Source organism: Lipotes vexillifer, unplaced genomic scaffold, assembly GCF_000442215.2.
Source record: "Lipotes vexillifer unplaced genomic scaffold, Lipotes_vexillifer_v1.1 scaffold1503, whole genome shotgun sequence".
NCBI lineage: Eukaryota > Metazoa > Chordata > Mammalia > Artiodactyla > Lipotidae > Lipotes > Lipotes vexillifer.
In genome coordinates, this window is record NW_006772915.1 from 695,056 (window position 1) to 708,812 (window position 13,757).

Sequence of the window (13,757 nt, forward strand, 5' to 3'; positions counted from 1 at the left end):
TTCTCTTCCTTTAAATGGCAACCCAGCTCCTCTCGGAGCAGAAGGACGGGTGAGGGGGTGGGCTGCGGCAGCCAGGAGCTGGAAGCTGCAGTTGCACCAACCCAGGCAGGATGAAAATATTTATGCACCAGCGCGGCATTAGCCGCTTTCAGAGACCTCCTTTGAACTGTTAATCAAGCGCAATCTTTCAGAATAATAGCCTGATTATTACCGGCTTGTTTGCATAACAAAGAAGCCCAATAAAACTTATTTTGCTGAGCGCCACGGGGTGTGAAGGCTCGGCCCTGAGAAAGGAGTCTTAGGAATGCAGGAGCCGTTCCTCAGCCTGAACCCAGGAATAAAGACAATGCAATTTGCCACCAAGAAAAGCCCAATAGACCAATAAATTACCCTCGTGCAAAGGGATTAGATCAGGTTTCAGTTGCCGTGTAGGAGGGGTGGGGTGAGCCGGGAAAGAGAAAAACCTGCCTCTTCTTAAAGAAGTATAAGGCTCGTTTGAAGGCAAGCCCTACAGTCACGTTGGTTTTGCCTCTGTGGTTCGCAGGGTCACTGCCTGGATTCATGGACTTGCTGAAGGTTCTGGACCCCACTAGGTGCCAGGCACGGTGCTTCCTGCCATTCCTCGAACAAGCCCCAGTTGGTTTCTGTGCTCAGGTGGAGTCAGCTACACAGACCACCGGGATGCAGGGAAGACACAGTTCATTTGAACAGAGACTTAAGGATGGAGGCGTAGAGGGTATCAGGGAAGCAGCCTTTCCACCAGGTCCTGAAGGGCAGTGGGATTTGACAGGTGATGCAGGGCAGAGGTCCAGAAGCCCAAGTGGCTCCAGAACTGCTGGGACTGGCCGGAGGTGAAATGCCGGATGGTTGAGAGTGTGGCCGCAAGTTTGGGGCCAGGCACGAAAGCTCCAAGTGAAAGCCGGCGATGAAGCAAATGTCGTTCAGCTTCAAACTGTTTTCTCCGCTCTGTGTGGGGCTGGGATGCAGCAAACCCCGTTTCCCCATTCACCCAGCTCCCTGTTAGACTGCACCACCGGGGAGCACTAGACGAGGCCCAGCCAGGTTAACCTTAGCACCACCACCCAGCCCCGGCCCTTCCTCCCCTCCAGCCGCTGCTCCGAAGTAGCCAGACCAGCCAGGCAGCAGCCCTCCTCCGAGCCCTGGGCCCCCAAGGTCCTCTTCCCTTTGTGCCTCCAGCCCCAGGAGTGGAAGTCGCTTCCTGCAACTCTGTGTGTGCCTCCGTGGTCCCTTGTGGCCTCTTCTGTCCTCCCACGCCCATCTAGACACAATCCCCTATATCAGGTTCCCTCTGTGGCAATACCCCACGTGGTTTCTGTTTTCCTGACTGGACCCCGATACGCCAGCCTAAGGATTTCAGACCAGATCCCGCTGACCATGGGGAGCCCGCTGGATAATCTTCAGTAAGTACCTGGCATGATGAGAAGACTATTTTAGGAAGTGGCATAACATTAAGAGGCGATGGCTTTAATTAGGATAGAAGCAGGCAGAGCAGAGGGAGGGCAGCTTCAAAGAGAATTCACTGCACAGCCTCTGTGGAAGGAGCAGCACAGAGGCCTGAGACGGCCTCCCCCGGCCCCCTGTCCTCACGGCCCACCTGTCCCAGGCAGCGCCGATGTCTTAGCAACGAGTTGGGATGTGGGTCCCAGAAGAGGTGGGAAATGTGCTTGCGCCCAGTGGGAGCCCCAGGCTGGGCACCAGCAGCAGAAGCAGCGGACCACTCTCCACCCTCTCCTTTTCCTTAGCACCGAAGCTGGGAGGGGACAGTGGATGGATCTAGCGCCAGAATTTGGCAAGCTCTTGCCGGGGCAGTGTTCTGGAGTCTCTTTGCTTGAGAGATGCCTGTGGCTGCCGGGTTTGTGTCGCTCCATCCAGGTTTCTGGCGTCAGGTACCGAGAGGAACACACCCAGGTAAGGGACTGGATTTTTCACCAGGTGCAGCCGACCCTACCTTACTTAACCCACAGGCAGCCAGAAGCGATCAGCTTTCCTCAAAGGCATTGCTCCCAGTTCAGCCTAAGAATGTTCCAAGGAACCAACCTAGCCCGTGACTCCAAAGTGTCTCTCGCCCCTTGAGAGCACTGGGACTTTTCTCAGGGGCTTCCTCCAGGGACCTGCCTACCCGAGAAGAAAGCCCCGGGCAGGAGGAAGCTTCTCAGAGAATCTGCATTGGCTTAGGGAGTGGAGGAGGGGAGATGGGGGAGCAGTGGTTAACTCACTGCTAAGTGTGGGCACAGGTGGCCGAGTGCCACTCACCAAGCTGAGGCAGGAGGCGCTGCCCCCTCGTCACACCCAGCCAGGCTGCTCTGTCCCAGCCTCCACACGTGCCAAGTCGCTGCAAGAAACCAGGCCGAGTGCCAAGGAAACGGGCACACCCACTGGAGCCACACGGAGCCAGATCAACAGCCGAGAGAACGTTAAAAAGCACGTGTGCTCACCCTCGGGCCCAAGGCCACAAGCAGCCCTGTCAGTCAGGCAGCTGAGGGCTCCTCTGGGTTAGAGGGGCCCATGGCGGGAAGGGGCCGGGCACAGGATTCCATGCCAAGACCACCCTGCCTTAGGGCAGAGAACTAAGCGACTCTGGGTTCCACGAGAAGGATGGTATGGGCAAAGACATCACTTTTCAGGTATAAATGAAGCTTGTAGGCGAGCAGTTGGGCTTCCTACTTGGAGGCGTAACCCCTTTTCCTGAGTCTAGGACTGGCTCTAGAGGTGCTAATTTTCCACTCTGGTCCTGCCTCTAGTAACCCTGGGCTCATCTGCGTGGTTGCTCCGGGTCAAAATTCATTTGAAGTGGCTTTTCTCCCTCACTTCCATGTGCAGGCAGGCCTTCCTCCACCTTCCTCATGCACTGGGAAGGCACACGCCTGGCTGGTGCACACACGAGCGTGAGCCCGTGTTCATGGAACATTCCTCAGCATGGGGAACAATAATGGGCTCCTTTCTGCAGGGACTTGGGCGCAGAGGGATCACTTTAACAGGCGTCTCGGTATTCTGACTGCCCAGGTGAAGTGGTGAGTGAAATGAATAAATAAGCAAAACCCCAAAGACACAAATCTGACTTGGGAAAATTTGCACCATGACAGCTCTGCCAAAGTTGTTTTCCCAACCTACGGCTGGGTGGCATGTGCTTTGGAATGCTAAGCCAGGGATAGACAGGGAGCAGAGAGCGCCTTTGGGAAGAGGCAACAAGGTGAGATCCATGGAAGAGTGTGGTCACTCTACATTCTGCTGTCTAATTATATCTCCAAAGTTTCTTATTCTTTTTCCCCCACGTTAAAGCCTTATACGCTACATAGCTCAAAGTGTAAAATGCTACGTAGCACGTTTAACGAGTGTTTACCCAAAATCTGGTATATGGAAAAGGGCAGGGGTCTGGGCTCTACTCCTGGCTCTGCCACTAAGTTGTGCGATGTCAGGCAACCTCTCTGACCCTCTGGTTCCTCATCGATACAGAGGGAATGATGCTCACAGGCGAGGGGTGACCATCTCATGAGGTGACATATTTCAAGTATTTAGCAGAGTGCCTGGTGTATGTGGCCACTCAATAAACGGAAGAGCTTTAAAAATTGTTGTTCTTCAAATGGTCATATTTTGGAGAAAACAATATGAAGGTATTATGCCTTGAAGGTTATTCATGAATGTCAATTAGTGATGGTAGTCTGTGGGAGATTGGAATTTGCGTTAATTTCATTTTCTTATTTATCCTTTTCAGCCTTTAGATTTAAAAATGAGTATTGTCTTTATAAGCAGAAACAAATTTTTTGAAAAAAAGATTGGGGTATCTGGACACCCCCCCTCCACCACCCCCCCCAAACCCTGTGGTCTCTGCCTGTTGAGCAGAAAACAAACAGACACACAAAAAACCCAAGGGTCCTGTAGTTTCCAGGATTGTGCCGGGTGTGTTTGGGGTGCAGAGCAAGGAGAAGGGTGTAAAGAAACAGGAAATGGGGTTCCTGCCCTTATGAACAGCTCCGGTGATTTAGAAGAGGACGAAAAACCCAAGACCCAGGAAGCAACAAGGCCAAGAGGAAGCACAGGCGTCAGCAGCCAAGGTGACAGGTGCCCAGGTCACTGGAGGGACGGCACTGGACCCCAACAGATGGCACTGGCCTTGGGCTTTAATCTAGTGGGCATTCCCATTCCAAAGTGGCCAGGGGCCTCAGCAAGGCCTGGGGGCTGCCCACCGTTAAGGTGTGGTGGCTGGTGACAGAGTATGGGGAGACCAGGAGAGACCCCGAGCCGGGGGACATGCCAGGGAATGAGGCCATGGGAATGAGGCCAGGGATGAGTGTGGGACCAGATGCCAGAGGGTCCTCCCTTCTGGATGCTCCAAAGAGGGCCACAGAGAGCTGTGAGTGCCTGAGCAGGAGTTTTAGAGCGATTCATTTGGCAACTTGGAGCGTGAGGGTGGGGCACCTGGGAGGCAGGTCCAAGCTCAACTGCTTGCAGGTGACATCGGGAACAGGCAGGAAAGGGTGGAGGAAGGAGGCCCAGCGCCAGGTGAACGGACAGAAGGGAGAGGCCACTTCACACCCAGGACTTAACGGTTCTGGGCAGTGGGGTCTAACAGACACAGGCCAGGCACTAGTCCAGGGGACAGGAGGGGAGTCTAGGGAGACCCACCATCCTGGTGTGCCCAGGACTCAGAGGGCGTCTAAAAACACGGGACTCTCAATTCTAAAACAGTGGAAAGTCCTGGGTCCACTGAGATGAGTTGGTTACCCTAGAAGAAACAGTGCCTTCAATTTTAGGCAGGTTGAGTGTAGCCAGGCATTACACCGGCATGGCACCCCCAATCACTCAACCAAACATAAATTGGGGTTTTCTGCCCACTTCTGCTGAGGGCCTTGCACATTGCACCCGAGAGGGAAATTTTAGCGGGAACCATAGGATCTCCAACATGTAAAGTGGTCCCCAAGGGATCCTCTCACCTCCACAGAGACCCGGGACCCCAGTTCCCCATCTCATGGAGCAACCTTATCTGAGCCCATGGATCACCTCTCCCGAGTTCTCCTTTGGGCACTGGAGTGACTGCTAGCAATTCCTCCAACCTTGCAGAGGTTTCCCTTCTAAACCAGAAGACCATAGATCCTCTCCTAACTCTCCAACTCATCCTCAGGGCCAAAGGGACCAACCATCTGCAGGATTTTACATCCCGCCCGCCCTGGGAGCCAGGGCTCTGCCCTGCAGGCCCCTTGGTGTGGCACACACCAGCCTACTGGCTGACGCTGCTGCCATCCGGCTCTTGCGATGGGACTCATTTCAGTCTCTCCCTCTGGGACACAAAGTCCTACTGGGAGGACAATAACATGGTAAGTAGGTTGACTTGCTTGTACGTTTTTGAATAGCAGCTCCGAGATAAGTATTCTCATCTCTACAATGACACAGATGTACTTGGATACTGCAGAGGACTTGGGTCTCTGCAAGCCTTAGTTTCCCCACTGAGGACTAATCTTTCTAAAACAGCTGTGGTTTAAAAGGAAGGGGAAAGAGGAAAAAAGAAAGGCCCAGGGCAATAATTTTCAGAACAGTGGTCCTCACACTTGCGATGCATCAGAACCCTGTGGAAGGCCTGTTACAGTACAGACTGTGCATCCCACCCCCAGAACATCAGCTTCAGTAGGTTTCTAACAAGTTCCTGGGGCAGGGGGGGAGGGAGGGGGTTGATGCTGCTGGCCCAAGGACCACATTTTGAGAACCACCAAGCTGGAGTATAGCATCCATATGTAGCCAATGGGAAGCATGCCAGCATGTCTACAACATGTGACTTTGACGGTTTCCTCTTAGAAATCTGTTTTATTAAGCCAGGGTGGTTTCAAAGTTTAAAAAAGTATCTATTAATTGTGTTTTGAAGCAGACGCTATTAGTGAAAGACTCTCCTAAGAAGCCTTTCTTGGCCTCCTGCCACCCACCCCCCTCCCAGCTAGACCACAGCAGTGGCCACTCTGTCCATCTGCTGAAGGTACAGCATGGTCCATGCAGACACCCTGATAGCCCAAGGGACACCGAGGGGCCCCTGTCCTTCCACCAGGACTGAAGGCGGCCGCCAACCTTGCTCAGACAAGGGCCCCGAATGCTATCCCTGTGTCAGGACCACAGGAGGTGTGCCACGCACGCTGAGTACATGTAAACACTCTCAAAAGACACAAACCCTCTCAGTCTAGTAGAGGTTAAGGCATCTTTCTCCACATAACTATGTCCAATTTAATTTGCACTCCTATGGGTTTACTCCTGGAAGCCATTCAAGTCGACTAGCACTGAACAAGCCTATGCTTTCACGAGGCTGCTCCAGCCAGATTCCACCTGTCTTTAGAGGGAGGGGCTGGCACACAGGGCCCCTGACTGTCTCCAGTGCTTTCTTTCTTTTTTTTTTCCCTCTACTGCCCACCCAGCTCCCCACCAGACCTGCAGGTTCTCTGACTTGATCCCCAAGCAGCCCCTTTGGCGACAGTCCACCTCTTTGTGGTGGAAATGACCCATTTCATCTCTTAAACTGTCTTCTTGACCCAGGTTTCTGGAGCACACACGTTTTCAGAGCCCCCAGTGTATTATTTCATGCGGGCATAGTGGAAGCTCAGTTTTCAGCAAGGTGGGCAATTTTGACTAAATGCGGCTGTCAAGGCCTCAAATTAGAAGAAACATTAGCCAGTTGGCATGACAGTGCAACAGCTATCTGCTCTATCTGCCAGGTTTTAGTTACCAGCCTTGAAGCCAAAAAGAAATGGGCTTCTTGGAAACAAGTGATGGAATTCGGGTTATGAATTATATAACCCACCAGCTTTCCTCAGACTATGGGGGGAGACTTTTAAAATAAAGTTTTTAAGATGGAGAAATGAAAACAGCAAAACTCCACCACCCAGCCCTGACAGCTCCCTCCTACCTCTGAGTACTTCCTGCCAGCCCTTCCCTTCCTCTCCCTCCAGCTCAAGAAGTTAACAAGTGCTGCCGCTTTAAGAGCAGGAAGGTGTTGTTTTAAGGGCTTCTAAGCCCCCCTTCTCAATTTCAGCTCCAAGCTGAGATCACATCCCCCATGGCAGCTAAGGGACAAAAGCCATTTATCAACCCATCTGATAAAACTTCCAACGGGCTGGATCTTTATCTGGACCAAACCGAGATGCACACACATTACAAACTTCTGCATCTCTAAAAGGGGGATTTCTTTTTTTAAGTAGAGGATCATTTCAAATTTAATTTTCTTAGTTCTTGGGAGGGACCCAAATCAGCCTTTTAGCCAGAACCTTCTATAGGTGGGGAAACTGCCTTTTAAAAAAAAAAAAAAAAAAGGAAAAGGGAGGGAGAGTAGGGCTCCCTGCTGCTTGACCCTCTATGGAGGTTGTAATATTCTGGGGCGAGGGTGCACGGGGTCTAAAGGCTCTTTAAGGCATTGACACCCCCCATTTTGTCTTTGGCCGGGGCATCCCCAATGGAATCCAGGGCTGCGAGCAGGTTGCGACTCTCCGGGGACGCCCTTGGGGCGCGCGGGGCCGGGTGGGTTTTGGGGGGCCCCAGAGCAGGGCTGGGGCGGGAAAGTAAACGGATTCCTCCTCCCTGTAGCTGCCTTGCATGTCCTCCCACCGGTAGCGGATCCGTTCCGCCTGCGGAGCGAAACAGGCTCTCATTTTTGCAAAAAAGACACCTCGGCATCTCGCAGCACAAAGGAAACAGCCGGGAAATCTCGCCTTGCATCGGGGACCATTTGACCCGTGACGCTGGGTTTATTTGTATTTTTAGCAAGGGGAAAATGGGTACAAAGGGTTTAACTGGCATTTCGAGGCTGTGAGTAGCATATGGCAAAAATGGAATAAACTTTCTTGAAACATTATAAAGAAAACAGACCCGGGATTTAAGTTTCGTGCCTTCCCCCTCCCCCTCCGAAAGGGGGAAAAAAAAAAAAAAGTAAAGAAACTGGAGCGTTTGGGAAGGAACAAATGCTTCTCTGTGGAGTTGGTCTCCCTTCCCCCAACAAAAACAAGAGGTCCGGGCTCGGAGGAATTTGAAAGCAGCGATCTGCCAAAAACATTGTGAAAAACTATGGGGGATTCATTGGAAACAGATGGGCTTTTTCAGCTTTAATTCTGAAATTCTCTCCCTTTCTGACACAATAAAAACAAACAGGGGGCGACGCGGAATGTTATCAAACAGGAATAAGGGCCCTTCGAAGCCCAGTCCGTGGGCTTCCCCGCGTGGGCGAGCGCGGGTGGGGAGTGACGGGGTCCCGCGGGAGGGGGCGGTCCGGGTCAGGCCTGGGACCTCAGGGGCGCCCCCAGCTCCACCCCTGGGCACCCGGCAGGTTTGCAAACTGCTGGGCGAGGAGCTGGAGAAAGTGCCCCCTGCTCCGAGTCCGTGCCTCCCCTTCTCCCCCTTCTCGGGGGCCCCTAAGGGGCGCATCCCGGTACCCCCTTTTTCTCGGAAGTTGGGAGACGTCCCCGGCGCCTGCGACCTCCCCGCCTGGCTCTTTTTCATTATAGCCTGGGAGGGGTTCCCCCAGGTCCCCACTGCCGCATCCATCGCGCCTTCGGCGGGACGCGGGAGAAACAAAGACGCGTGGAAATGGGAGGCGAGGGGCCGGCGAACTTGAGCTCCGACTCGCCGACCTGTGGCCCGGCGCTGCGAGAAGACCCGGGGAGCGGGCCCCGCGCGCCCGGCCGGCTGTCCCCGGGCCGGGGGCGGTACCTTACCTGCGGGAAAGCTGCAGAGAAGGAAGGCGAAGGTCGGCCAGAATCCCAGGGCTGAAGGTCCTGGCCCTCTCCCCATACCCATCCATCCAGCTCGGCCTGTTACCACTAGCCTCTCCCTGAAAGAAGAGTTCAGAAGAAAAGAAGAAAATAAATCACGCTGCGGAGAAAGGGCAGCCTCGCTCCGCCGGCGGGAGCAGCGAGCCGGGAGGCTCGGTCCATCTCGGCCTCGGGCGCGCGGCGCGCCCCCTCCTCCCCGCGCGCCCCTCCCTCGCCATCCATCACCCAGTTCGCCTCCAATGTCGGCGCGGCCCCGCTGCCCCAGCCGCCTCGCGTTCCGCCCCCTCGCGCTCGGGTTTCAGCGCGGCCCGCTGGGGGCTGCGGGAGAAGAGCTGGGCGGGGACCGAGGCGGCCGGGCTGCGGCGCAGGCCGCGGGGACCTGGGGAACCCAGGGCTGGAGGACGGTGGGCGCGCCCCGGCTCCCCGAACCCCGCGGCTTTCCACGCAGAAAAGGCCCAAATGCCCCGGGGCAGCCAAGGCCGGCAGAGAGCAAGGACGGCCGCGCCCCCTCCCCCCATCTTCCCTATACGTATCCAACCCAAGTAGAAACTGAGCTTGGAGAAAAACCCCAGGATCCCTTTACAACTAGACTGCTGTCCCGAAGACGCCACCGACACCCCGACTCATTGCTCTCACTCAGATGTGTCCCCAGTGCAGGAGGCTGAAAAATCCGCTTCCGAGTTGTCCGGGGTTGGGCGGGATGGCCCAATGGATGTCGGCCACTAAAGCACCTCGAGGCTCCCTCCCTACCTCCCCCCCCTCCCTTGGCCCCGGGCCACCCCCCCCCCGCCTTTTAGCCAGAACCTTCTATAGGTGGGGAAACTGCCTTTTAAAAAAAAAAAAAAAAAAGGAAAAGGGAGGGAGAGTAGGGCTCCCTGCTGCTTGACCCTCTATGGAGGTTGTAATATTCTGGGGCGAGGGTGCACGGGGTCTAAAGGCTCTTTAAGGCATTGACACCCCCCATTTTGTCTTTGGCCGGGGCATCCCCAATGGAATCCAGGGCTGCGAGCAGGTTGCGACTCTCCGGGGACGCCCTTGGGGCGCGCGGGGCCGGGTGGGTTTTGGGGGGCCCCAGAGCAGGGCTGGGGCGGGAAAGTAAACGGATTCCTCCTCCCTGTAGCTGCCTTGCATGTCCTCCCACCGGTAGCGGATCCGTTCCGCCTGCGGAGCGAAACAGGCTCTCATTTTTGCAAAAAAGACACCTCGGCATCTCGCAGCACAAAGGAAACAGCCGGGAAATCTCGCCTTGCATCGGGGACCATTTGACCCGTGACGCTGGGTTTATTTGTATTTTTAGCAAGGGGAAAATGGGTACAAAGGGTTTAACTGGCATTTCGAGGCTGTGAGTAGCATATGGCAAAAATGGAATAAACTTTCTTGAAACATTATAAAGAAAACAGACCCGGGATTTAAGTTTCGTGCCTTCCCCCTCCCCCTCCGAAAGGGGGAAAAAAAAAAAAAAGTAAAGAAACTGGAGCGTTTGGGAAGGAACAAATGCTTCTCTGTGGAGTTGGTCTCCCTTCCCCCAACAAAAACAAGAGGTCCGGGCTCGGAGGAATTTGAAAGCAGCGATCTGCCAAAAACATTGTGAAAAACTATGGGGGATTCATTGGAAACAGATGGGCTTTTTCAGCTTTAATTCTGAAATTCTCTCCCTTTCTGACACAATAAAAACAAACAGGGGGCGACGCGGAATGTTATCAAACAGGAATAAGGGCCCTTCGAAGCCCAGTCCGTGGGCTTCCCCGCGTGGGCGAGCGCGGGTGGGGAGTGACGGGGTCCCGCGGGAGGGGGCGGTCCGGGTCAGGCCTGGGACCTCAGGGGCGCCCCCAGCTCCACCCCTGGGCACCCGGCAGGTTTGCAAACTGCTGGGCGAGGAGCTGGAGAAAGTGCCCCCTGCTCCGAGTCCGTGCCTCCCCTTCTCCCCCTTCTCGGGGGCCCCTAAGGGGCGCATCCCGGTACCCCCTTTTTCTCGGAAGTTGGGAGACGTCCCCGGCGCCTGCGACCTCCCCGCCTGGCTCTTTTTCATTATAGCCTGGGAGGGGTTCCCCCAGGTCCCCACTGCCGCATCCATCGCGCCTTCGGCGGGACGCGGGAGAAACAAAGACGCGTGGAAATGGGAGGCGAGGGGCCGGCGAACTTGAGCTCCGACTCGCCGACCTGTGGCCCGGCGCTGCGAGAAGACCCGGGGAGCGGGCCCCGCGCGCCCGGCCGGCTGTCCCCGGGCCGGGGGCGGTACCTTACCTGCGGGAAAGCTGCAGAGAAGGAAGGCGAAGGTCGGCCAGAATCCCAGGGCTGAAGGTCCTGGCCCTCTCCCCATACCCATCCATCCAGCTCGGCCTGTTACCACTAGCCTCTCCCTGAAAGAAGAGTTCAGAAGAAAAGAAGAAAATAAATCACGCTGCGGAGAAAGGGCAGCCTCGCTCCGCCGGCGGGAGCAGCGAGCCGGGAGGCTCGGTCCATCTCGGCCTCGGGCGCGCGGCGCGCCCCCTCCTCCCCGCGCGCCCCTCCCTCGCCATCCATCACCCAGTTCGCCTCCAATGTCGGCGCGGCCCCGCTGCCCCAGCCGCCTCGCGTTCCGCCCCCTCGCGCTCGGGTTTCAGCGCGGCCCGCTGGGGGCTGCGGGAGAAGAGCTGGGCGGGGACCGAGGCGGCCGGGCTGCGGCGCAGGCCGCGGGGACCTGGGGAACCCAGGGCTGGAGGACGGTGGGCGCGCCCCGGCTCCCCGAACCCCGCGGCTTTCCACGCAGAAAAGGCCCAAATGCCCCGGGGCAGCCAAGGCCGGCAGAGAGCAAGGACGGCCGCGCCCCCTCCCCCCATCTTCCCTATACGTATCCAACCCAAGTAGAAACTGAGCTTGGAGAAAAACCCCAGGATCCCTTTACAACTAGACTGCTGTCCCGAAGACGCCACCGACACCCCGACTCATTGCTCTCACTCAGATGTGTCCCCAGTGCAGGAGGCTGAAAAATCCGCTTCCGAGTTGTCCGGGGTTGGGCGGGATGGCCCAATGGATGTCGGCCACTAAAGCACCTCGAGGCTCCCTCCCTACCTCCCCCCCCTCCCTTGGCCCCGGGCCACCCCCCCCCCCGGCCACCTCCAGCATCCCCTCCAGGCACCTCGCTGCTGCCCCAGGACTCGTACTGGCCGCGCTCCGGAGTCGGGGGCCTGCGAGCCTGACGGAGGCGGCAGGGCAGCTGCCGCCCCAGGAGGGGTGGATGCAGCGGGCCCCGCGGTGCGCAGGGCCTGGACGCTCGGCGCTGCCAGGGCAAGGCCACCAAGGCCGCTCTTGGGGGAGCATCAGGGTGGTGACTTCCTTTAACTTTGTCACTTATTTTTCCAGGAGCAAAATGTCTCCTCCCCAAGATTCCCTAGGCCCCGCAGCTCTCCTGCCGCTGTTGGGATATTTAAGACTGGCCACTTCCCCTGAGAAGCATCTTTTGGATGGAACACAAATACGCCAGAGCAAGTGTTTTTAGTCAAACCAATTGCTCCTTTGGCCCCGCTCACCTCACTTCCAAGCCAACTCATCTGGTTCTTTGGAAAAAATTCTGAGTTTTTATCCAATTTAGATGTTTCTTTTAAGCACTATGGCAGTCCTCACTTGCTGAAGGCCACAGAGGCTGCAGGGCTGCGTCTGCATTTAGGACTCTGCCTGCTGGGAGGGGAGTGAAGCTCTGAAGGAGAAAGCTTTGGGGTAGGGGAAGAGGACCCTAGGTTTGTAGATGGAACCCAAAGCAGTAATACTTCTGAATCTGGCTTCTACAAAACAAGTACGAAAGGGGACTAATGCCTCAAGCACCGTACCATGGGGCAAAAACAAGCTGTTGTTTCCTTAGGGCAAAATGCCGTGATGGCTACTGCTGGCTTTACAGTTTGGGGTGCCACCGTATTTCCCTCAAAAATGTGGGTCTCATGGGGCTTCCCTGGTGGCGCAGTGGTTGAGAGTCCGCCTGCCGATGCGGGGGACATGGGTTCGTGCCCCGGTCCGGGAAGATCCCACATGCCGCGTCAAAGTTATGTTTACACTATACCGTAGTCTGTTAAGTGTGCAATAACATTATGTCTAAAAAACAGTATACATACCTTAATTTAAAAAACTTTATTGCTAAAAAATGCTAACCATCATCTGAGCCTTCAGCGAGCTGGAATCATTTTGCAAGAGTAACATCAAAGATCACTGATCACATAACAGACAGAACAATAAAGAAAAAGTTTGAAATATTGAGAGAATTACCCAAATGTGACACAGAGATACAAAGTGAGCAAATGCTGTTGGGAAAATGGCATGGATAAACTTACTGGATACAGGGTTGCCACAGGCCTTCAATTAAAAAAAAAAAAAAAAAAAAAAAAAAAAAAGCAGTATCTACAAAGCACAATAAAACGAGGTGTGCCTGCACAATCTGGGAGGGGCACTGGGCCATGGGAGCTCCCCAGTCTTCCGGCCAGGGGACTGGCTGTCATTTTGGGAGGAGATCCAGTTCCTACGGCATAAGCAAATCATTTGGGAAAGGGACGAAAAGGGCTTCCTTCTCAGAGGAGAAATGTGTGAGGCTGAATTTGGACATCACAGAAGTAGAGATTTGGCTTTTACACAGTTTAGACTAAGAAGAGAAATCCAGCCACAAATAGAGCAATATGAGGTTGTGTTGACCTTGAGGAATCTGTCTATACCGGCCAAACCAACCAGCTTATTGACAGCTCCTCAAATCTTTGCAAAAATAAGAAATTCTTGAAATGTTGGGTTTTGGAACTCAGCACTCTATTTGCCATAGAAACTCACTTAAATCAAAGTGTAGTTGACTTCAGGGCTTCCCTGGTGGCGCAGTGGTTGAGAGTCCACCGGCTGATGCAGGGGACAGGGGTTCGTGTCCCAGTCCGGGAAGATCCCACATGCCGTGGAGCGGCTGGGCCGCTGAGCCATGGCCGCTGAGCCTGCGCGTCCGGAGCCTGTGCTCCGCAACGGGAGAGGCCACAACAGTGAGAGGCCCGCGTACCG

General features: G+C 55.2%; 1 protein-coding gene across 2 annotated transcripts in view; it reads right to left on the reverse strand.

Moving 5' to 3' along the window:
* Positions 1-13,757, reverse strand: part of RGMA (repulsive guidance molecule BMP co-receptor a) — a 44,040-nt gene that overhangs the window by 14,279 nt on the left and 16,004 nt on the right. Inside the window, exon 2 of one of the 2 annotated variants that reach the window (XM_007447935.1) lies at positions 11,001-11,116. In XM_007447935.1, the coding sequence (XP_007447997.1) occupies positions 11,001-11,116 (116 nt within the window). Of the gene's footprint in view, positions 1-8,699; positions 8,926-11,000; positions 11,117-13,757 lie in introns of those variants that run through there. The other variant, XM_007447936.1, reaches the window with a different exon arrangement.